The sequence below is a fragment of the Somniosus microcephalus genome, chromosome 5 (genome assembly GCF_052327205.1).
Source record: "Somniosus microcephalus isolate GS21.2 chromosome 5, FLI_Smic_1.0, whole genome shotgun sequence".
In the NCBI taxonomy this organism is placed as follows: Eukaryota; Metazoa; Chordata; class Chondrichthyes; order Squaliformes; family Somniosidae; genus Somniosus; species Somniosus microcephalus.
Window position 1 is genome coordinate 26,857,526 of NC_140991.1, and position 25,000 is coordinate 26,882,525.

Consider the following 25,000-nt stretch of genomic DNA (forward strand, 5'->3'; position numbering starts at 1 on the left):
TAGCATCTAGTCAAACGTTTGATACTCATCTCTAAAATTACCACAGTAAAAAGAACAAAGATCACTGCAAATTGTATGAAGTATGTTACAATGATTGTTAAGTGTTCTGCCTAAAGTGTAGTCCTTTCGGAACTGCAATACAATGGATGGATTGTTTCAGGGCGTTTTAATTTCCTTAAAAAAAAATCAACAGACTCATCTTTCCAATTCAAAGGGGTTACATCAAAGAGCCCAACTCTCCGTATATTTTTTTTTAAGTTTTTCTTTTTTTTTTAAGTATAATTTCTGTTAAATCAGTAGTACAAGCTATCACTGTCCTACAATTTCAACTACAATAGTGAATTATAACCTACACATTTACAACTCACATCCTGGTAAAAGGAACAGTACTTAAGTTTGGCCCAAAGATCAAGAAACCTTTCAAAATCTTTTCCAGCATCAATTTCCAGAGCATTGCAATAAATTCCTCCTTTAAACTGTTCAGATCGCATGACTATTTTTTTTTTATTCCTTCATCCTAAGTCATTTCCTTTCAATATACACTTCATTTCTTTAAAAAAAAATCCAAGATTATTCTGGCAAATTCATCATCATCATCTTACCATTGCTCTGGTAAATAAATACAATTACTAAAAACAGAATTAAATATCGTAAATCAAAAACAAATTCAAAATGCAAAAAAAAAAAGCTCCACTGTTTTTTTTCCTTGAGAATTTTGACAATGGCATTGTGTGGAATCATGGCATAGAATAAGGGGATTCACCGGCTATGTGAATAAGTGAGAAATACCAAAGAGGTTTATGTCACAGCAGTTCGAGTCTGCTTTACCAGGCAGCCCAAGGCCAAAAAAAAGGTAATTGGCACCAGTCCTGCCTCCCATTTGGAACAGCTAATACTATTTGTAACAGGAGAGTTCTTACTTCACAGAACCCCCACCCCCCCAAGACCAATGTAGGCTTGTCCCAGTACCATTGGCTGAACATTATTTTTAGTTTTTTTAAAAATTTTGACACTTACTTGAAATACTGAAAGGTTCTTCAGGTAGTGCGTTAAGAGGCAGTACTAATGAGTTCCTGGCAAACCACACAGCGTTTTAAATCGTTCAGTCGTGTTACGTTTTGAGCACATGACAAACCTAGTTTAGCTCCAGATTAAGCCCTTCCGACAGAGATGCTCGGCAGCAGCGAGGGTTGAGAATCACTCAGTGCTACAATAGATACGCTTCTTAAGTTTTTCTTTTGTGTTTAGTTTATATATATATATATAATGATGAGCAATCCTAACGTCCCAACAATTTTATGCCCAACCCTTTTTTTTTATTTTTATAAACTGTTCATTAAATTTTAGACTTTTTTTTTGACTTTGCACTGGCAGCGAGGTGAGGCAGCGTCTTTCGGGAAACAAGGAAGCCGTATTTCAAACCGATTGCGTGGCTAGAACTAAGGAAAAGAACCTCAGCTTTTACTAATAACCCCAGGGTCAGAAACCACTCGGTTACTATGGGCCCCCCCATCCAGACATTAGTTCCATTACAGTGACGTATGGCTCCAAGGGAGCCCAGAATGGGGATTAAAAGCAGCGGCTAGTTGAACTTGATATATGTCACTGAACAGATAAAAACCACAATTACACTAAAAGGACTGGACAACTTCGTTTTATGGCATTGCAGCCTTCAATAATTCAGCTTAAAGAACCAAATAATTTATCCACTGCATAAATCACTATCAAAATGCATTGGTCCACATTACCTCTATATACACACACACAATCAATTAAAAAAAACATGAGTTACCAAGGTCAGGAAAACATAAGGAACACTCAACACATTAAAGGAGCTGCACTGCTTGAAACAAAAAGAAAAAAAAAGAAAAAGAAAAATCTCTTAGGCAACTTTACAATTGAATTAATCGGTTACAGAGCAAGGAGTTCCTAAAGTACCTGGTCCCAGCAACACAGGAAGGTGTTCCTGGGTCATTAACAATGACGAGCGGTAGAGAGAGTTCATAAGGCATCACAGATATATTGCCACTACATCCATGAACATAGTTTGACTGATGGGCTGGACTCTACTTTACAGAACCCCAACAGAAAGAACGCTCAAATTCTACTTTAACAATTCAATTGCTAACAACTAGACATAGGGTGACATAGAAAAACCTTTCTGCCTTCAGTATTATTAGCTCACACAGACTTATGATATCTTCATCTATCCTCTTGCCTCGCACGCAGGTCCCTCTGCAGAGTTTACTCCGCAGGATAACAGTAACTTCAAATCGGTATTTACAAAACCCACGCAGACAGACTTACTTAACGTGCACCCCACTGACAATAAATGGGCTTGATACGACAAAACTGGGCTACGCATTTTGTGAGTGCAGATTCAGCGATCTGCCAGAAACAAAAATATTCACATTTATTTTCCCTCGAGATGTATGCAGGAGATCTCAAACTCCATCCCGGGTTCCTTTTCACATTATTGGAGACCGAATAGGGTTGGGGGAGAAAGAGAGCTCTCGAATCATTGCTCGACGAGCATTTCTCTGCAGGGTACTTAGGTTAGTACCAGACTGATGAAATTCTGCATTTTGTTTTGCCTGGGGGGGGGGGGGGGGGGGAGTGGGATGTGACCTCGAGCCTGTGCCCTGGTTATTGGCTTCTGGTGCTTTGTTGGTACTTGAGTGTCTCCTTTCTCTCTCGATGTGTCGTCTATTCTCTTGGCCCTCCACTAACATCGGACGCTTTAGCCTTCAGTTCTCAGCACTGCCAATTCTTCTCTGTCTGCGCCTGATCATTTATTCACATATTTGGGCAGTTTGCTGTTCTTTACTTGCAATTATTCTGCTTTTGTGTCATTGTTCTATTCCGTTTCATGTTACCATTTGTTTTTGCATTTAGGCTGTGGCACATGTTTACGTTTAAAGGTGCTGCACCAGAGTTAAGAATTTAGGCCCACTTGGGGCCTACTGCTGTGTGGTTCCCCAACGATCCCCCAGAAGCAGCGTCTAATACAAATTAACAGGGCTATGACAATCCAAAAGTGGAAATAACACATCCCAGGAAACACTTTGAGTCATCACTGCCCTCAAAAAAGAAACACTTTCAACACAATGCCATTTCAGAGCTTAAACAAAAGCTCTTTGGTTTTGTTTTTTGATGCTGGACCTATGAGAAAAGATTTTTCAATCCCTGGGGAGTGTTTTTTTTTTACAAGTGACAATCCAGAGAGGTTCTCGTTTTGTTTACATTTGTGGTATCAAGGAGTTCCAGCTAGCAACACTGTTTAATGAGGTTTGAGGTAATTGGTTCCTGAAATACCTGGATCACAAAACTGCATCCAGACAACAACAAAAAAAAATGGCTGGCCAATGAGAGGGGGAGGGGGGGGGGAAGCAATACAAAAGATCTTGATTTCAGTTAGACCAAAAAAAACACAAGCTAAGAGACACACAGCAGTTGCTTGTAACACAAAAGAAAAAGCAAAAGGAAGGAAAGGAAAGGAAAGGCACAATATCTGATTACTCTTCACCTTTCCATCGGTTCGAAGTGTTGGCATATGGAGAACACCGAGTTAAAATGACCCCCAGAGATGAGCGTTTCCTTTCGAGGCGACGGCCCGAGTGACGCATCGCTTCCGAACACTTTGCATATTGTACAGCAGTTCCGTGAAAGACTTTAGAAGAAGCCAAATCGGCATGGTCTGAACATGTTACACATACCGACGGGTGGAGCTGTGCAAAGACCCAGTTAGTAGTTGCGATCAATTAGCGGCGCCCAAACATTTCTCGGTTTTGGACTTGCTGGATCAGTTTGCAATACTGATACAACTCCTTGGTCTTATTTGCGCAGAGGATGGGTAAGATGAAGTTTCATATGAATGAGTCCTTGACTGAGATTGGCACACACACACACATATATTAATATGTATACAGTAAACTCTTTCTTATCCTGCACCTATGGGACCAGGGTGGTGTCGGTTGATGAAAAATTCTGGATAACCGAGAGGTGTACCTACCAAGGCAATTTTTAACACAAGCAAAAATAAAAAAATCAAGAAATGTACTGTATAATTGGGTACTCACCTACAGAATGTTCCGTTAAATGTATGGTAGAATTGGCAAGATTACCAGTTATTGAGGTGTTGTTTTGTATTGAGATATATCTATTTTGTCGGTTATTAAAATATTCCAGATGATTAAAGTGCTGTTTAAACAAGAGTTTACTGTATATACACACATATATATGCATGCTCTGCTTCAGCAACTGAAGGGTCTGTCCAAAAAATAATTGCACAAGACAAACCAGCCTCATTCCACTGATGCGCCACGACCAGTGTGGACGTGTAGCCTGAAAGATACTGAGCCACAGCAGGGGCAAGTCTGGAACCAGCGACAGGTGGTGGCTGTGTGCAGATCACCATGCTACAGAGTCCTGGTTACCGAGCCTATTTAAAAAATTAAAAAATACAAGCGCTCAGCTAACTGAGCCGTTGGACTGTCAAAGTCAACCGCCGCTCATTATTGAACGGTTCTTTTCCGAAGCAGATTCTGAGTCTGGCCATAGCTTATGCTGGAGGAAGTAAAATAATAAAAATAAAAAATCAAACTGGTTCCGATGGGTGTGAAACCTGCAGTCTTTGTTGAAATAATAAATCTCTCTGTGCCAATTGGAGATGAGGCCAAAGACGACTTTAATTTACACGGTGAATGCGGAAGGGGAAAGGTGCATATGATTAGAACAAACCTTCCAACTCACCCTCATTTCTGGAAAAAAAAAAATCACCCGCATCTTTTAATATACATTCACTTATTGTTCCATTTTACTGGTACGTCCTGTATCGAAGAGAATAATCGAAAAGGTTGTGCGACAACCCAAAGCTACTGGAGGCCTTTAACGCGGCCTCCCCTTGAAACCCCAGCGAATTTAGCTACCAGCTCGCACCTTCGGCACTTGGCTGAGCCTTCACTCAGGTAAACGTTTTCCCCATCGGGTTGGAAGGTCTGTTGGGGGGTGGGGGGGAGAGGAGAAGCACTGGAATGGATTTCTAGATCCAGGGACAGTTTTGAAGAACGCCTTCACTGCGTTACAGGCAGAGTTTCAGCGGGGCGTCCATTAGGCCGCCATTGCTGAGCGCGCGCACACTGTCGTTCCCGCCACCCCCTGCCCCGCCATTAACGATTGAGTTCAGTTCTTCTCGAACAATTAACTCTCGGTAAAACTTGGAATATGTGACTTGTGGTTTCACACCCAAACCCACCTGGTGCAGTTATTTCTAGCAGAGCCACAATTTAAAAAAAAAATCAAAATTCAAACCGATCTGGGGGATGCTAGTTAGGCTCCATCGGTTACGTTGCTTTTCACACACCCGCTTGGAAACACATTGGCTGAGTAGCTGCTAAGCACAGTCCACAATTTATCCTTGCAGTGACCCAACACTTAATCTGACTTTTCTCCACCCATGAATTGCAGCACATAAAAGACTAGAAAAAGGAACTCATTCCTTCTCATCAAATGAGATCGTCAGGAGCTGACGCAATGAACTGGTTAAAATATATAAACCCCTGCCCCATTGCTACCCCTGAACTGGGTGTCATCTCCAGATTTTTAATATTAATCGTTTCACGATCAGATTAGCGCAAAGTTGATTTGATTTGATTTTAAACGGTCAGCGATATAAATAAAACAACCTCCCCCAGTTACAAGTACTTTACGAGTTAATACTATTGGTGATGACTAGAGGTACTTAAAAGGAGCCTGCTCTCTCGCTGCCTGTAACAACCCGAGCATGGGCGAGAGTTAGAGATGTCAGAACTAATCTAGATTTCCTTTAATGGGAAAAAGGAACCCTTTTCTATGATGTCAACCTTATGACCCCAGACTTGGATGCATTCCCCACCGCCCCCCCCCACCGGCCACCCACCTAAGGTTAACCTATTCCACCAACGTTTCCAGTTCCTCAATTCGTACCGAACCGTGGAGCACGTGCTTCATCGCCATCACTAGCCTGGACTCCAATTTTGGGGTTTTGGCCTGCAAAAAAGGCCAAGCCCGCCGAAAAATGGCCATGTCCAGCGCTCCAAACCTTGTCACCTGTTGCTTTTGTTATTTCTACTTTTAAAATACAGCAAAAAACGAGACCGTGAATATTTACAGTACCATACAGTGACAGAAGAATAGGACGAGAGAGCACGAGACACTTCTGGAAAAAAATTAAAACACCAGACGGCCTGGTAAAACCAGCGGCTGGTTATTTTTTTTTTCTCTCTCTCCCCAAAAGACACGATTAGCAATTTTCACCAATTTCCCGACGTACACTCGTTGTATTAAACTTTTACTTTCGTGAAAAAATAAAAAATAGAGATCTTTTAAACAACTGAACAATCTAAAATGGAACCACAACCAGCAAAGTGCCACACAAGCTGTCGCATCACCTCATGGCGAAAAAAAGGTACGGTTTTAAATTAAAATTAATAAAACATCTGCATAGTCTTATGGTAGTGTGGACCATTGGTTACTAACAGGTTGGAATTCAAGCCAATCACATTCCAATGCACAGCACTGAGAATTTTTTTTAAAACATTAAAAAAATGATTCTTAATACGGCTGCTGTGACATCCCTAAAAAGGTGTCGTTGCAAGTTGTGACCCTTCGTATCGAGTGCCATTTCAATATTACACAAGCTTTGGACAATTTAGCACCTGCTTTATACAGAAGGAAGCACAGTCGGGACGCGACTCGGCAAAGCTACCGTACAAATAGGCTAAATGCTAGTCTGATCTTCCTACAAGAGGTTGCAGTTAATCGAGGTTTGAATGCAAAGGCTGAAGAATTTGGGCTGATTTTTGCCCCTTCTTTTGAGACACCTCCTTCCTCTCCTTTCTGCCGGGAAAATAAAGTGGAACAGAAGCTGGCTGGTGAAGGGAATACTGTACTGGCTGCTTGGCAGAACAACACTACTTAGTCTCCCACCTTGTGAACAGGGTTACTACTGCCACAATCCCCAGGCAGTGCTGCCAAATCCCACTCCCTTTCTGCTCCCCCCCCCCCCCCCCCCACACCACCCCCCCCCCCCCCCACACCACCCCCCCCAAACTCTCCATGCGACTTCAGACCCGGCCCCATTTCGCAAATCGCCAATGAAACACTCTCAGCCCTCGTGTGAGACTACAGCAACAGAGTAGAGAACAATAGAGCAAAGAGTTCCTGTCTGGGAAAAGCCCGGTCTTCTAGTGATCTCCGCCTTGCCCTTGTTCGTAATATTCAATCCAAGGATTCTGTACTTGTATACCCACATGGCCATGCAGAAGAGACACACACACACACACAAAGCCGGCACAATCCACTCAACAACTGGCCTATAAACACATCTGTTAACAGCTGGCTATATAAATCTGCATCGCCAAAAAAAAAAATTTTTTTTTTTTTTTTTTTTTTTAAATCGGCAAACAGAGCTCATTAGTCACAAAGGAAATAAAATGGAAAGAAAAACCATCAGAAATTTCTTTGTAAATCTCCCTGATGTACAAAGAAAGTCCGAGTCGAGGTTTAGTGCCAATGGTGCTCGATAATTCCACTAAAATTTACAATTTTGGGTGCAACAGCATCTTACTCGTGTGAGATTTTCTTTCATTTAAAATTATCCTACCATGTTCACAGAAACACATACAGCGCTTTGTGTTTTCTTGTCTACTTCAGGGTGCACGCCCTTTACATTTAAAATGAGTCTGCTTTCAGAGAACTGCGCCCGCATTAAATTAAAAAAAGAAAGAATCGCCCCTTAAATACACTCAAGTGAACGTCTTAACAGCTTGGCTGCAGGGCGCTGCACAAATATCGGAACATCACTTCTCCGATATGTGGCCCCGCGCTGCTGTAAAAAGGCAGGAGTGATGAGGATCATTAAGACGGAGGTCAGAACAAATGAAGGTTGTGATCAGGGCGAGAGGGGAGTACGAAGCACACTGGAGCCACGGACTATAAAGGCTCAGGAATCTAGGAGCTAATGGCATTGACAGGTCAATGACTTTTACTGATAAAGGAAAAGACACCAGAGGGCAAAGAGATCTCCCCAGACTCCCGATGTGGGAATCTGCAGCCAATTTTAGCAAACCGCACGGGGCTACTCAACCCTAAAAACATTTACCCGACTATATTATCAGACGAAAGCGAGAGAGAGAGCAGCACAGATTATATGCGTGAAAGAGGAACAAAGTTTTCACACGGAGCGAGGGAGACACCCCAGCGGCAATGTCCAAATTGCCAGGCACAAAAAAAAACTTAGACTTCACCGTTCGCGATCTCTAAACTACACAGCAGTTAAGACGAGTAGTACAATAACCAGCACATAACACTTACAATGAAGAATAAATCTGCCCTCTTCGTTCTGTCAAAAAACTCAATCAATGCGCTGCCTGAAAGGGTGGTGGAAGCAGATTCAATAATAACTTCCAGAAGGGACTTGGATAAACAGTTTAAAAAAAAAGGAAAAAAAACTGCAGAGTTATATGGGGGAAAAGAACAGGGGGAGTGGGATTAACTGGAGGGCTCTTTCAGAGAGCCGGCACAGGCACGATGGGCCGAATGGCCTCCTTCTGTGCTGTACAATGCTACATTTTGAAAGTGTTCTGCCTCTGTTGTAGATTTTAAAATCAGCAACCAAACCTGCTCATTTCTTTGCTCGAAAATTACACGACTGGGCTACACTGCATTCACCAATTTTAAAATTAATGAAACAAAAAAAGTGGTGTAAAAATTGACCTGAAAATAGATGCTTAGAATGGGAAATAAAGGCTGCAGTTTTCAAAATCTATTAGACAGTGCTCGCCCCTCAGTAGACAAACATTCGCTTTTTTTAAAAATTGCTTGCATTGGTATTTTTGTGAACATTTAGCACAAAGAGATCACGCTCAATAAAACCTCACTAACAAATTTTAAAAATAAATCTCACACCATCCTCACGTTGTGTCATTCTTCCTGTTAGTTAACGATATGGCACCTGGGGCAGGGAAGGGGGGGGGGGGGAAGAATAAAAATACACAAAAAGAGAGAGAGACTTGAAAAGCTTCTGAAAAAGAAAGATTTTCCAAACTTGTGTTCAGAAGGCAACTGCTGCACAGCCAAGATATAGCCGCGAGGGGAGAGCGAAAACCTTCGCAAGAGTGAAATATTCACAAGAGTTACAAAGGTAGAGGGATCAGAAGAAACAGGAGGAGAAGCTAGCACAACAAAAAAATGAGACAAATAATGCCCAAGTAGCTTGTAGGCAATATTCTACAACTGTATACAGTTATTTACAATGGTGCTTTACAAGGTAAATGGTAGCACTTCCTAAGAATTTGGAACTTCTTAAACTCCCTTGTCATAAAAGCCAACTTACATAAAAATAGCACTACAAAGACAACACAACTAACAAAATATATAATAAAATCATACAGGTAGAAAAAATCTGAGGTATTTCTGGTTTTTGAGGTGGTTTGTGGTCGTGAATTTTTTTTCTCGTTAAAACCTCGGAAGCCACATATTTATGCGTTTGTTTGTTTTTTTAAAGTTGTTGTGTGTGTTTTCTCGTCTTCAGAACGTTGCATGTTGCAAAATAAAACGTGCGTTGAAAAAAGAGCAGCATTAGGGACATTCACTGACTTAAACTGCTTATGGCGTACGTAAATGTGGCCATAAAATATGCACCTCTTTTTAAGACAAAATAAACTAAAAAAAATTTTTTTTGTGGTTGTGGATGATGACGCACCCCCACCTCAAAAAAAAAACGACCCCCTCCCCCAAATTTACCGGTTACCTGAGAAGTACTTTCGTAGCTACTTTATTTTTGTTTTCTCCAAATGCTGCAAAGATTAATAACTCCTCCCTCCCCCGCCCCCCCCAACCCAACTCGTTACTCTCTTCCCCTCAAAAAACCACCTACCGAAGAGCTCGTTACAACCTCTCCTTCCGTGCGTGTGCGCGCGTGCGTGTGTGTACAGTGACACCCGTTCAATCCGTAAAAGACATGTTTACCATTTAAGCACTCACTGTTAAAATACCTCCCTTGAGGAAGGTAAATCGCGTGTAACAGTCTGAAAGTTTCCTCCTATAATTGCAGCATTTTTTTTTGTGGGTTTTTTTTTGCAGGTGGTACAGCTTTCGTATCTTTTTTTTAAAAAAAAGGTCACAAACATGCTGTCGAGAAGACAGAAAAGCTACAAATGAGTAGAGAAAAAAAACTCACACGGCTGAAATGGACTCGAGTCTCTGAGGTACCTGCACCTTGGTTTTTTTTTTGCTGCATTCACTGGTCGGCACCTGAATGCTGTTTGCTGAGATGTCCATTAAATACAGTAGAGTAGTGTGCTGGTAAATTGTTCCGAATCCAAAAGAACAACAAAAAAAGTCAGGTTAAAATAGCAGCTGTGTTGTGTGGTTCGATTTCCACCGAGTCTGGGAAAAGACACAGATTATTATTATTTTTTTTCTTCCTTTCTCTTTTTCAAAATGAGACTCAGATGCTGGACTCTTTGGGGGGCAAGTCCACGTTCGTGACGGCTGTTACCATTGTCACCAGGCAGTCAGAGGTAGTGCCATTGATCAGTCTGCGGGTCTGCGAAATGCGCTCCACAACGCAGCCTGCCGAGAGACGGGCCTCCGCATCGTGGTCCCAGCATTCCTCTATCGTCTCGCAAAACAGCGCCAACCCCTGTAGGGAAAGGGGGAAAACAACACAATGTACATTTAGGAATCATCGATTGATACAGCACAGGGGGCCGCCATTCGGCCCATCCTGCCTGTGCCGGCTCTTTGAAAGAGCTAACCAGCGAGTCCCACTTCCCCCCTCCCTCCCCACAGCCCTGCAAATGTGTTCCCCTTCAAGCATATATCCAATTCCCTTTTGAAAGTTACTACAGGAAACTTTCGATTTACCGGCACCTAAATAACCGGAAATCTCGGTTAACCGGCAAAATTCAGGAGTAGGTTATACTTCATATTGTATTTCCCTTGCTCCATCTATTACTGTGCAAGGGTGTGGCTGCAGCTGTTGCTAAGCTACAGAGACACTTGGAACTTGTGGCCATTGTTCTACAGTTGTTGCTAAGCAACAGGGTTTGTTGCTTTATACGGAGCTGTCAGCTCTCCCTATCTTTTACTATAGCGTTCGGTTATCTGGAATTTTTGATGAACCGGCACCACATCGGTCCCGTCCGTGCCGGATAAAAAAAAGTTTCCTGTATTGAATCTGCTTCCACCACCCTTTCAGGCAGTGGATTCCAGATTGTAACAACTCGCTGCGTAAAAAGATTTCTCCTCATCTCGCCTCTAGTTCTTCTGCCAATCTGAAAGACGGCACCTCCGTCAGTACTACGGGAGTGATGAACTGTCGGAGGTCCAGTCTTTCAGCTGAGATGTTAAAGCAAGGTCCTGTGGTAAACCACTGTTTGTATTCCACTGTGTACATGCCTGGACATGCCTCGGCTGACTCCTCCCACAAGTCCTAGTATAAAGGTGACTGCTCCCCAGCCCTTTGTATTTCTGGACCGGTCGACCACTCGAGGCAGACCTTCATTCTTTTGTTAATAAAAGCCTTTAATTACTCTCTTAACTCTCAGTCTTTTATGAGTAATTGATAGCGCATCAATTTTATTAACAAAATTTTTATAATGGAGAATTATATAATGGGCCGAAATGGCCTCTATCTGCACTGTGGGGTTTCTGTGATGTTCTGTGAAGATCCTCACACCAGCATGCCTGGACTTAGATCATCGGGAGGCGGACTCATCCACCAAGTTTACTCACTGGCTTAAGTGTTTCGAAAAATTCCTGACCGCCTCCGCAGCAATCAAATCGGACGAGGACAAACTGGATGTCCTGACCTCCAAAGTGAACCACCGAGTGTACTCGGTCATCCAAGACGCGACCTCGTACGCGGACGCTATCAAGCTCCTCAAGGACCAGTACACGCGCCCAGTGAACGAAGTGTACGCCAGGCACCTTCTGGGGAGTCGTAAACAACAACCTGGGGAATCGACCGTGGAATACCTTCAGGCACTGTCTGTGCTTGGCCGGGCCTGTGGTTGTAAGGATGTAAAGGCCGCCGTGTACACAGAGGAACTTATCCGGGACGCTTTTGTAGCGGGCCACAGATCCAATTACACCCGACAGCGACTGTTGGAGCAGAGTGACCTCGACCTCAACAAGGCCTCTGAACTCGCACTATCATTGGATGCAGCCTACCGGGGCATGGATGCCTACTCCTCTGCACCGTGGACGCCGCGGGGAACGACAGCCTGGGACACGGTAGGACCGCCTCATAGCGCCGTGCCACCCCAGCCACACCCCAGCAACGGCCCAACTACCGCAGCAGTGTCCCAAGGCCAGACAGCAGTGCCCCAAGGTCAGAAATGCTACTTCTGTGGCCAGGCAAAACACCCCAGAGCGCGCTGCCCGGCGAAAAACGCGATCTGCTCGTGCTGCGGGAAGAAGGGACACTACGCTAGCGTCTGCAGGGCCAAAGCCACCCCGAACCCCAGCAGCGCCACGTGTGGGCTATGCGGGCCGCCATCTTGGGCCTCCCCAGCCATGTGCGAACCACCGGTACAGCAGCCATTTTGGACGCCTCCAGCCACATGGGGATCATGGACGCCGCCATCTTGGACGACAGCCGGAACGCAGCAGGCCCCCAACACCGCCTCATCTGATGCCCGCAGCGACACACCGACCCCTACGCTGGCATCCGTTACACTGGACCAAGCGAGACCGCACCAGCTGGCCAGTTCCACAATGGACATTAAGGTAAATGGTCACGATACAATCTGCCTTTTTGACTCTGGGAGCACGGAGAGCTTCATCCACCCCGACACGGTGCGGCGTTGCTCTCTCCCAGTCCTGCCTGCGCACCAGCGGATTTCTATGGCCTCCGAGTCCCAGTCGGCGGACATCAGCGGCTACTGCGTGGTGACACTCGTAGTGGACGGGACTGTGTACGATCATTTTAAACTTCTGGTCCTGCCCGACCTCTGCGCTGCCGTCCTGCTGGGGTTAGATTTTCAGTGCCACCTTAAAAGTGTTACGATGGCGTACGGTGGACCCCTACCCCCACTCACAGTCCGCAGCCAACAGCTTCCAAATTGCCCGCCGCGCACCAGGTGCAACCTCTCCACACTCAGAGTCACCCCCCCCCCCCCACTGTTTGCTAACCTCACCCCCGACTGTAAGCCCATCGCCACAAAGAGCAGGCGATACAGTGCCGGGGACAGGGTTTTCATTAAAACCGAAGTGGAGCGGCTCCTAAAGGAAGGGATTATTGAGGGCAGCACCAGCCCCTGGCGAGCCCAGGTTGTGGTCGTTAAGACCGGCGAGAAGCAGCGCCTGGTCATCGACTACAGCCAGACAATAAATCGCTACACCCTGCTGGACGCCTACCCACTCCCCCGCATAGCTGATATGGTCAACCAGATCGCGCAGTACCGCGTCTTCTCGACCATTGACCTGAAATCAGCGTACCACCAGCTCCCTATCCGCCCTGAGGACCGCCAGTATACTGCCTTTGAGGCAAACGCCCGCCTCTATCACTTCCTTAGGGTTCCCTTTGGCGTCACCAATGGGGTCTCCGTCTTCCAAAGGGAGATGGACTGGATGGTAGATCAAAATGCGTTGCAGGCCACTTTCCCATATCTGGACAATGTGACCATCTGCGGCCGTGACTTGCAGGACCATGACGCAAACCTCGAAAAATTCCTCCGCACCGCCCAACTCCTGAACCTGACATATAACAAGGAGAAGTACATATTCCGCACAAACCGCCTCGCCATCCTTGGCTGTGTTGTGGAACACGGAGTCATCGGCCCCGACCCCGACCGGATGCGTCCCCTTATGGAACTCCCACTGCCCCACTGCCTCAAGGCCCTGAAGAGGTGCCTAGGGTTTTTCTCCTATTACGCCCAGTGGGTCCCCTACTATGCGGACAAGGCCCATCCGCTGATCAAGTCCACCTCTTTTCCCTTGACGGCAGAGGCCCGCTTAGCCTTCCACCGTATCAAGGAGGACATTGCCAAAGCCACCATGCACGCAGTGGACGAATCCATCCCCTTCCAGGTGGAAAGCGACGCGTCCGACTTTGCCCTGGCCGCTACCCTCAATCAGGCGGGGAGACCCGTGGCCTTCTTTTCACGAACCCTCCAAGGCCCGGAGACCAGACACTCCGCTGTTGAGAAGGAGGCCCAGGCGATTGTGGAGGCTGTGCGTCATTGGAGGCACTACCTGGCCGGAAAACGATTTACCCTGCTCACTGACCAGCGTTCAGTTGCTTTTATGTTTAACAACAAGCAGAGGGGCAAAATCAAAAATGACAAGATCTTGAGGTGGAGAATCGAACTTTCCACCTACAATTACGAGATCTTGTACCGGCCCGGGAAGCTCAATGAACCCCCGGATGCGCTATCGCGTGGCACCTGCGCCAGCGCGCAGATCGATAGACTGCGGGCCCTCCACAATGACCTCTGCCACCCGGGGGTCACCAGGTTCTTCCACTTCATCAAGGCCCGCAACCTGCCTTACTCTATTGAGGAGGTCAGGACCATGACCAGGAACTGCCAAGTCTGTGCTGAGTGCAAACCGCACTTTTATAGACCAGACAGGGCCCACCTGATAAAAGCCACTCGCCCCTTCGAGCGCCTGAGCGTTGATTTTAAAGGGCCTCTCCCCTCCTCCGACCGCAATGTGTACTTCCTCAATATTATTGATGAGTACTCCCGTTTCCCGTTCGCCATCCCCTGCCCGGACATGACCAGTGCCACGGTCATTAAATGTCTGAACGACCTCTTCACCCTGTTCGGTTTCCCCAGCTATATCCATAGCGACCGGGGCTCATCGTTTATGAGCGACGAACTCCGTCAGTACCTGCTAACTAGGGGTATTGCCACAAGCAGGACCACCAGTTACAACCCCCGGGGGAACGGACAGGTGGAAAGAGAAAATGCGACAGTTTGGAAGGCCGCCCTGCTAGCCTTAAAGTCTAGGGGCCTTCCAACCTCCCGCTGGCAGGATGTGCTCCCCGATGCACTCCACTCTATTCGGTCACTGTTCTGCACTGCCACTAACGCCACCCCTCATGAGAAAATGTTTGTCTTCCCAAGGAAGTCCACATCGGGGACATCGCTACCGCCATGGCTGACATCCCCAGGGCCGGTCCTACTGAGAAGACACGTGAGGACCCATAAAACGGACCCCCTGGTCGAGAGGGTCGACCTCCTCCACGCCAACCCCCAGTATGCTTACATTGCATACCCGGACGGGCGGGAGGACACAGTCTCCATAAGAGACCTTGCACCCTCGGGGGCCGCAGTAACCCACTACTCACTACCACCCCCCCCCCCCACGATCCGATATCCAGCCCCAGCAGACGGCAGGCCTGGGCCCCGCGACCCGCTCGACATCTACGAGGACGACACGCCTGTGCCACAGCCTACGCAGGACTCGACGCCGGAAGCTCCACTACCCCTGCCGTCGCCACGCCGATCACAGCGGCAGACAAGACCTCCGGAGAGACTCCAATACATTAACTTATAATACACTTCACCCCGCCGGACTCAATTTTAAACAAGGGGTGAATGTGGTAAACCACTGTTTGTATTCCACTGTGTACATGCCTGGACATGCCTCGGCTGACTCCTCCCACAAGTCCTAGTATAAAGGTGACTGCTCCCCAGCCCTTTGTATTTCTGGACCGGTCGACCACTCGAGGCAGACCTTCATTCTTTTGTTAATAAAAGCCTTTAGTTACTCTCTTAACTCTCAGTCTTTTATGAGTAATTGATAGCGCATCAGGTCCTGTCTAACAGATCAGGTGGACATACAAGATCCCATGGCAGGGATTCCTTCTGGTGTCCTGGGACCTTTCTGTGTGCAAATTGGCTGCCGTGTTCACCTACAAAACAGCAGAACCTTACTGGTTGCTTTGGGACATCTTGCGGACACCAAAGGTACTATAAAAACACATGTTCTTTTTTCCTCTTCCTTTACTGGGACATGGAATGTCACTTGTTTTTAGCATTTGTTTTTTAAAATTGAGAAACCAAGATGAAGGATCAACGCCCATAGCCTCGACTGAAAAGAGGGATAAATCAGGAACCAGCGATGAGGTGATGCCCACCTTGGTTTTACAAGCCTGAAGACTTCAAAGAAACTAAAGACTGAGGGACGTAAGGAGTTACAGAGCTTTGATATCCTGCAAAAGAATGGATTTGAGTAAGAGACACTGTGAAGAGTCTTGATTTAGGAACATTAGGAACAGGAGTCGGCCATTCAGCCCCTCAAGCCTTTCAATTACATCACGGCTCCATCAACTCCATTTACCCGCTTTTGCTCCGTATCCCTCAATACCATTTGCTAACAAAAATCTATCAATCTCAGTCTTGAAAGCTCGCACAGCCTTTTGGGTGATCACTACTTTGTGTGTGGAAAAAATGCTTTCCGATTGCGCCCCTGAATGGGCTAGCATTCATTTTATGTCCCCTTTGAACTGAGTTTTTTTTTATTCGTTCATAAGATGTGGCCAGCATTGATTGCCCATCCCAAAATGTCCTTCAGAAGATGGTGGTGAGCCGCATTCTTGAGGCAGTTAAGAGTCAACCACATTGCTGTGGGTCTGAAGTCACATATAGGCCCAGACCGGGTAAAGACGACAGATTTCCTTCCGTAAAGGACATTAGTGAACCAGATGGGGTTTTTACAACAATCCGATAGTTTTATAGTCACCATTACTGATGCTAGCTTTTTATTCCAGATTTATTTATTAACTGAATTTAAATTCCCCAGTGATGGGATTTGAACTCATGTCTCTGGCTCATTCGTCCAGGCCTCTAGGATTATTAGCCCAGTAACATAACCACTATGCTACCGTACCCTAGTTGCAGTATAATGTGGATAAATGTGAGGTTATCCACTTCGGTGGCAAAAACAGGAAGACAGATTATTATCTGAACGGTAATAGATTGGGAAAAGGGGAAGTGCGAGACCTGGGTGTCCTTGTGCACCAGTCGCTGAAGGTAAGCATGCAGGTGCAGCAGGCGGTTAAGAAGGCAAATGGTATGTTGGCCTTCGTAGCGAGAGGATTCGAGTACAGGAGCAAGGATGTCTTGCTGCAGTTGTACAGGGCCTTGGTGAGACCACACCTTGAGTATTGTGTGCAGTTGTGGTCGCCTTATCTGAGGAAGGATGTTCTTGCCATGGAGGGAGTGCAGCGAAGATTCACCAGACTCATACCTGGGATGGCAAGAATGACGTATGAGGAGAGATTGGGTCGATTAGGCTTCTATTCGCTAGAGTTTAGAAGAATGAGAGGGGATCTCATTGAAACTTATAAAATTCTAACAGGACTAGACAGACTAGATGCAGGAAGGATGTTCCCAATGGCGGGGGAGTCCAGAACCAGGGGTCACAGTCTAAGGATAAAGGGTAAGCCATTTAGGACAGAGATGAGGAGGAATTTCTTCACCCAGAGAGTGGTGAACCTGTGGAATTCTCTGCCACAGAAGGCGGTGGAGGCCAATTCATGAAATATATTCAAGAAGGAGTTGGATATATTTCTTGAGGCTAAAGGGATGAAGGGATATGGGGAGAAAGCAGGGACCGGGTACTGAATTTGGATGATCAGCCACGATCTCATTAAATGGTGGAGCAGGCTCGAGGGGCCGAATGGCCTACTCCTGCTCCTATCTTCTATGTTTCTATGTTGAGATAGAGAGAGGAGGAATAGTCTGTTTGATGGTGTACTTAGAATTTGGAAGGAATCAGAGAGGGAAAGTGGACGGATGCTGCTCTTATATCGCTCTTTTGCTGCTTGCAGAAACTTCCCCCATTGACAGCAAGCCAGAAATTGTCAATGAAGAACTGGACTGCAGCCACCCAGCAGCTGGCAGTGCCACCATTACCACGGCAACGTGAGCACAAGATGGGGTTGCCATCATCGGCGGCCATGTTTGGCTGCCAACGGGCCGAATGGTTGTTCCTGCTCCGCACAGCCCAGTGAAGTGATGCTGCGATTGCCGTTCTGTATATGGATCTTCCCCAGCCCTGAAGGAAAAGTCCTGTGGGTAAACTGAAAATAGTCGGCAGTGGCCCAGCAAGCTGCTCGGTTGTATCCCGCCGCTACAGCAGCGGTTCAAGAAGGGGCAAGTAGGGATGGACAATAAATGCTTGCCAGCGACACCCACACCCGGCTAACGAATAGAATTTGCCCACTAAAGCCTCGAGCGATCTGACCGAAGACATTAAAAGAGCGCAAGGTAACTCGTATAAAATCGGCAGCCACTAGCACCTGTCCAGTCGTGGGTAGCACATTTCAAGTAAAATATAGAAAGGAATAATTCGGCATGGTTCAAGAGGTTTAGGATAACAAGAGTCGTGGCAGTCAGGTGGGAGAAGCATCCTCACAAAATGAAGCCTGAAGTTTAGGGTTAAACTCAGCATAACCGTATAAAAAAATATACGTTACAGGAAACTCTCTGGTATCCGGCACCGACGGGACCGGGATGGTGCCGGTTGATTAAAAATTCCAGCTGACGGAGAGGGTTATCTACCGAGGCTATTTTTAACAAACAAAGAGTCAGACTCCTGTTATTGAGCTGTTCGGACTTCCGACAGCGCCAAGAAGCCGAGTAGTGGCAGTTTGGAGAACTACCCCCACTGACTAACTCGGCCACCGCGGGAGACTCGGACTCGGCAACGTTTCCGGTTATTGAGGTGTTTTCGGAGTATGAATTTTGCCGGTTAATAGAGAATTCTGGATATTTAGGTGCCGTTTAAATGAGAGTTTCCTGTAAATGCCAGAGAATTCAATAGGGATCCATTAATATTGGCGGGAAATGCTTTTAAACTTCCTTTAGTTCTAACATGCGTGCACAGCTGCATCCAGACAGATGTTCAGCCCCCAGAATGAACAAACCGGAGCCTCGCAAGCCCCTGGTCAGAGGTCATTTTCTTCCAGTGGTATGTTTTGGTAAAAAAAATATATAAACACGGTTAGCCTTTTCCCACCGCAGCTCATCATCGGGTGTTGTAGCTCTGCACAAATCTTATCAGGTAGTCAAGTCAATCAAGCCACAAAAGGCTGCCCCACACGCACCGGATGCTTGTACCAGCATTCTCGCAGGACAGGCCTCAACTTCTTGTGAACGACCACGTCCTGCAGGTCCTCCAGCGTCGGGTGCTGACCAATCTCTTCTTCAAATGGCAAGATGTACTCATCAACGGGCCCTGTACAAACAGAGAGAGGCAGCAAAAGATGACTTAACTTTGACCAGTGTGGTTGCGTCGTGGGTTATATGCTACTGGACTGATAATAATCCAGAAAAGGTTAGGACTGCTCTCCTTGGGACAGAGAAGGTTAAGAGGTGACCTAATGGAGATGATGAGGGGTTTTGATAAAAGAAAAAACCATTCCCTCTGTGAGTGGGTCAATATCTAAAAGTCATAGATTTAAAATCATTAGCCAAAGATGTAGAGGGGAGCGGAGGAGAATCTTTTTCACTCAGAGAGTAGTCGGGATCTGGAACGCTCGACCTGAAAAGGTGGTGGCAGCTGATCCCATCAATAATATTGAAAAGGGAGTTGGACGGGTACTGGAGGATAAGGAACTTACAGGGTTACGGACACAAAGCAGGGGGTGGGACTGAGCACAACTGCTCTTTCATAGAGCCAGCACAGGCACGACGGGCCGAATGGCCTCCTTCTGTGCTGTAAATTTCTATGATTCTAGAACGCGAGTTCAAATCCCACCACTGCGGCAGTTTGAGAATTTAAATTCAGTTCAAAATAAAAAGTCAGGAATAATATTAAAAAAGTGACTATGGAGCTGTTGGATTGTCGTAAACTGGTACGTTAATGTCCCTCTAGAGAAGGAAACCTGCCGTCCTTACTTGGACTGACCTTGTATGTGTGGCTCCAGTCCCTCACTAACATGGTTGACTCTTAATGGCCTCCTAAAGTGGCCGAGCAAGCCACTCGGTTGTATCAAGCCGCTACCACCTTCTCCGGTCAACTAGGGATGGGCAATAAACGCCAGCCTTGCCAGCGAACCCCCACATCCCGAGAATTAATTTTTTTTAAAATACAAACTCCAGGACAATGTCTTTTTAGGACACGTGCGGTCCGAGCAAAGCTGCCCTCTGGATCCCAGCATCAGACGAGAATCTGCCCGTCGGGCGACAGATCATTTCCTGCTCTTAAGAACCAAAATGGACCGTTTGACCGGTAGATTGTACTGGAACCTGTGCCCTATGAACTCGCAGTTGAGGCCCAATTCCTGAACCAGCGAGGTGATTGCTTCCAATTTCAACCCTAGACTTGTACAGTAATTGGTCAGCATGAAAAATAGTCAGGGTGTGATTTAAAAAAAAGAGACAGACATCTTTGGACCTTGAGAACATCTTTTTAAATACAAATAAGAGTACAAGGATGCTTTTCAAAAGCTGCCTTGGCCCCGCACCGACTGGTAGATCACCCAGTCCCTCTGCTCGCAGCAGACGAGCAGGTGGGCTTTTGCCCACGGCAAATGATGGCCAGCCTCCCTTCAAACCAGAGACTGGAATCCAAAACAGTGGCTCAGGTTGTGAAGCCGGCGGCTAATGCTGAAGATGTTTCAGCCGGAAATATTAACTCTCGGATTAGATCACGATAGAACCTTATCCTGGAGAATTCTTGTTAAAAGACAGCCAGAATTAACAAACCAAAACAAAAAAAAAAAGTGTGTGTATATATATATATAACACCTTTCACGATCTCAGGATGTCCCAAAGCGCTTCACAGGCAATGAAGTACTTTTTGGAGTGTAGTCACTGTTGTAATGCTGAGAAACGCGGCAGCCAATTTGTGCACAGCAAGCTCCCACAAACCGCAATGTGATAATGACCAGATAATCTGTTTTAGCGATGTTGGTTGAGGGATAAATATTGGCCCCAGGACACCGGGGAGAACTCCCCATCTCTTCTTCGAAATAGTGCCGTGGGATCTTTTACGTCCGCCAGAGAGGGCAGACGGGGCCTCGGTTTAGTGTCTCATCCGAAAGACAGCACCTCTGACAGTGCAGCACCCCCTCAGCACTGCACTGCGAGTGTCAGCCTAGATTATGTGCTCGAGTGTCTGGCGTGGGACTTGAACCCCCGACCTTCTGACTCATGAGAGTGCTGCCCACTGGGCCCGTGGCGTAAAAAGGAGCAGAGATCTAATCAATGAGGCATCGGATTGCATCACGTGAATAGTAAAATTGGACGTGGGCTGTCTTTTAATGAAGTAGTGGAGACAAACACTTGCCATCGGCTGCGGTACATCGCATAATCAGCTCCCAGAGCACCAGCCCCACAGCATACATGTCTATCCTGAGGAAGGCATCTCGCTGGAAGTTAATTGCCCCCTCCAGGACTTCAGGGGCCATGTATCTTCGTGTCCCGACCTGTGGAGAGAGAAAGTTTCTCCATTAACAAATTGCAGGCTTTGTGAAGGCCACACTTTGACTCGCAACTCCCTTTCTGTTAAGTAAGTGGTGGTTGATGCAACTACTAGGCACTTGGTCTAAGTATTACCAAGGCTTTAATCAACTGTTTTTCATCATGGAGATCTAGTTGTGTCCTTCACTAGTTCCTGTTTAAGAATGTCCTGAGCAAGCTGGGCCCATGCCCGAGTATTTACACTCTCCCTGGACAGCGCCACCACCTCCGGAGCCCCGCCCCCCCCGAATGAACCGCCAGGAGCTTGCAGTGAGCCCAGCCAGCCTTTACCAAGATGGCTGGCCGCTGGATCGGAATCGGGCCCAGCGGGGGGGGTGGGAGGAGCTTACCACAAAACAATTGCCTAGGGTCCAGCATGGCTGGCAACAGATGCCCAGGCTTCGAGGCCTACCTGGAAAAACGGGGAAAGGTAGGAAAATTAATTAGATTAGATAAAAGATTTAGAAAGTAATTAACTTTTTAAAAAAAGAATATGTGTTATAAAAGCAACGTTTTTTTTAAAAGACGCAGAAAGCGGGAAAAAGAAAGGAAAAGTTTGGAATCAAGATGGCGGCGACTCACCTCGGTTCAGAACGATAAGGCCCGTCCACACACGTACCAATTGGTCGACCGTCAGGTCACCGAAGCGTAGGATTGGTCAATCGTCCCGTCACTCGACCGTAGGAGGGCCCGGCCGCACGCGCCAGGAACCCGGCGTACGATTGGTCGACCTCGAGGTCACTCTATCGCTAATGAGCGGATAATGAGATGCTAATGAGCGGAATGTTGAACGTTTTTTGGATACCGCGATTTTTGTCCGGCCGAAACGTAAATACGTTTACGACCGTTTCGGAACAGTAAGCTTTCTTTCGACGTAATGCACGCGTAGGTACGCTCTATAACTTTCGAGCGCATAGCCGGACAGACGCACACGTGAGGACAGACAGACAGACAGACAAATCGATCCGTTTATATATATAGATAATTGATAATTTTATGCCGTAACAATATTTAATGAACTCATCACTTTCTAATGTAAGAATTTGTTACTTTAAACTGCAATAATTCACCCTAACCCTTCTAACTTTATCACCGCAGGCTCTCAGGAGCAAGAGCCACCTCGCCCCCTCCACCCCCCGGAGGAGAGCGAGGAAGGCAGCACTGCGTCAATCGCTACCACTGTCGCAGGTACCAGCTCAGAGACCGGCACCACGCATAAACTAGAGGCTAGCGTAGAACACAAATCTTCACAGTGGGATGCACCGGGCACTAGTGGGCAGCAGCCACTCTGGGTGGAAGGGACACCACAGGTACCACCTTGGCGGGTGGGGGGGGGAGGCACAAGGTCGCATACTAGTTCTGCTGTAGAGGAGTCAGATGAGGATCTCGTAGGGCCAAGCTACAGAAGAAGGCCAATGGGTTTAACATACCAAATGCTTGGTGCAATGGACAGCCTACCTGAGAGCTTACGGGTCATGGCTAGATGGATGGAGGTGTCCGCCTCCACCTTGGCCCATGGCTTGACGCAGATCCTGGAACCCATCCTCTCCAGCGTGGAGAGGCTGGTCAATTCCAGCCAGCGACCTGCGGAGCTCAACATCATGCAGCACCTGTTGACTGAGGTCGCAACTTCCACTGCAGTCATAGCAGCTTCCGTAGAATGACAAAGTGCTGCAGTGGAAGCTCAGGCATCTGCCATGGTGGCTCTGGTCTCCTTGGTTGAAAGGGGCTTGCAGAGTGTCTCAGCTGCCCATAGATCTGTTCTCCAGCAGATCAGTGGGCTGGCTGAACAGATGCCCTGAGGTAGTGGTGTGGGAATCATGGAGCAGGAAACAACTGGCCTCTCTTCGGATAGCAGCATTCCTGCTCCTCCCCCCCCCAACCACTTCACCATTGCCCTTGCAGTTGCCTGTCAGCCAGGTGGCCCAGACTGCTCAAGCCCATGCTGAGATGGTGCAGTCTAAGGTGGGGCCATCGCGGCCCACAGCCTCAGGAGGGCATCCCAGGAGGACATCTGAACTGCCCTCTTCAGAATCTCAGAAACCATCCACCTCGCGTGCTGCTGCACTTCGTAGAAGCACCAGAGTAGACGAGAGCACTTATAGGATAACCATTAAGGGTAAGCACCAGGGTGAATAGTTTAATATTTGTAAGTGCTGTTGCTCGTAATGTTTTCATTGTTTCTGTTTGCTCCAGATAAAGAGTGAATATGGTAATTGAGTAGTGCTGCAATTGTTGGTCTTTTTTATTGTGTTCTTCATGGGGAAGGGTTTGAAAGGATTGAGTGCAGATGGTGGACCTCTTGATGGACCCTCAGCTCTGGAAGGTAAGGCATGTGGCAACAGCGCTCCGATGTCTGACGGTGGAGGACGTCTCTCAAAAGCGCTGTTCAATTAGATGGCGACGAGCGTCCCTCCCAGGTGCAGCTGTCTACCTGGAACCCTCTGGTGCTCCCTGAAATAAAGAATAGATTTGCCTTCCAAAGCTAGGCTTTATTAACTTTAAAATTGGCAGCATATCTTTCTACATCCAGTCCCAACTAAAGCTAGAAAAGGACTGAATTTAAGGTAGCCACAACACATCATGTGATCATCAACTACCAATGAGATTACAACACATATCCCAAGGCAGTTAACAAACAACGAATCACAATACTTTTACTAATCAAGGAATAATCACCACACTCCCCCAGGAGCTTCTCCTCCTCTTCCTCTTGTGGCTCCTCAGCCTGACCCTCTGGCACAATTGCTGGTCTCTCATGATCACCACATTGTGGAGCATGCAGCATGTCGCCACGATTCTGGAGTCCTCCTCACCCTCCCTCCTACAGCAGCTGGTTCTGCTTTCCCTGGCCTCATTTCCTCCTCCAGACCAAGGGGGACCCCTAGCAAGATCCTCATGACCAAACACTCCCTTTCCTGATGACTTCTCTAAGGTCTTCAATAAGGCACAGCATTCACTCTTTAGGTGAAGTTCTCAGAGAATTTGCAAAATAAATGTGTTGGTGAAGTCTTGACAAAGTGCCCCAGATAGTCTCCCGATGTGTATCAAACGTCCTCTTCAAATGCAGTATAGTCAGTCAATCTCCAACAGCAAGTGAACAGTGAAAGCTGAGCATGGCTGTAAATAGCGCTCGCAATCCTCACCAACGACTTCTTTACTCCTGTTCAGCTAATCGTTGTTAGGAGAGGTCATTACTTGCAGTGCTAGCCAGTAAAATGGCGTGCAGCCTCTTTAATGAGCGTTAGGATCCACATTAATTGGTCATCAGCGCCTTAATGATTCTCGAGGCGCCTGTTCCTATCGCATGTTTCACTCCTTTACCAAGATGGCGTCTTGCGTTAAAGGCGGACTAACGAGGCATTGCAGCTCAAGACCCCACCTTGGCCACCTCGGAGACTCTTTAGCGCCTAATGTATCTGAGGAAAATAGCCCCCTAAGAATTTGTTGCTTTAAACTGTAAGAAATTATCACATTAAACTGTAATAATTCATTACTTTAAAATGTAAGAATTTATCACTATAAACTGTAAGAAT

General features: G+C 46.8%; 1 protein-coding gene across 1 annotated transcript; it reads right to left on the reverse strand.

Annotated features, from left to right (window-relative positions):
- Positions 1-9,979: 9,979 nt before the first annotated feature.
- On the reverse strand, positions 9,980-21,427 carry LOC147116969 (activin receptor type-2B-like). Its single transcript, XM_085987111.1, has 3 exons — positions 21,292-21,427; positions 19,106-19,236; positions 9,980-10,684 (listed from the first exon to the last, which is right to left on the reverse strand). The coding sequence occupies exons 1-3, from the start codon at positions 21,410-21,412 to the stop codon at positions 10,490-10,492; spliced, it is 447 nt and encodes a 148-aa protein (XP_085843237.1). The 5' UTR covers positions 21,413-21,427; the 3' UTR covers positions 9,980-10,489.
- Between the last annotated feature and the right edge of the window lie 3,573 nt (positions 21,428-25,000).

Excerpts from the sequence above, each read along its gene's own strand:
- LOC147116969 (XM_085987111.1), bottom strand. The coding sequence starts at position 21,412 with ATGGCCCCTGAAGTCCTGGAGGGGGCAATTAACTTCCAGCGAGATGCC. Across the intron at positions 19,237-21,291 it reads GCGATGTACCGCAGCCGATG|GGCCCGTTGATGAGTACATC; the intron begins GCAAGTGTTTGT and ends CTGTTTGTACAG. Across the intron at positions 10,685-19,105 it reads AATGCTGGTACAAGCATCCG|GGGTTGGCGCTGTTTTGCGA; the intron begins GTGCGTGTGGGG and ends CTTTCCCTACAG.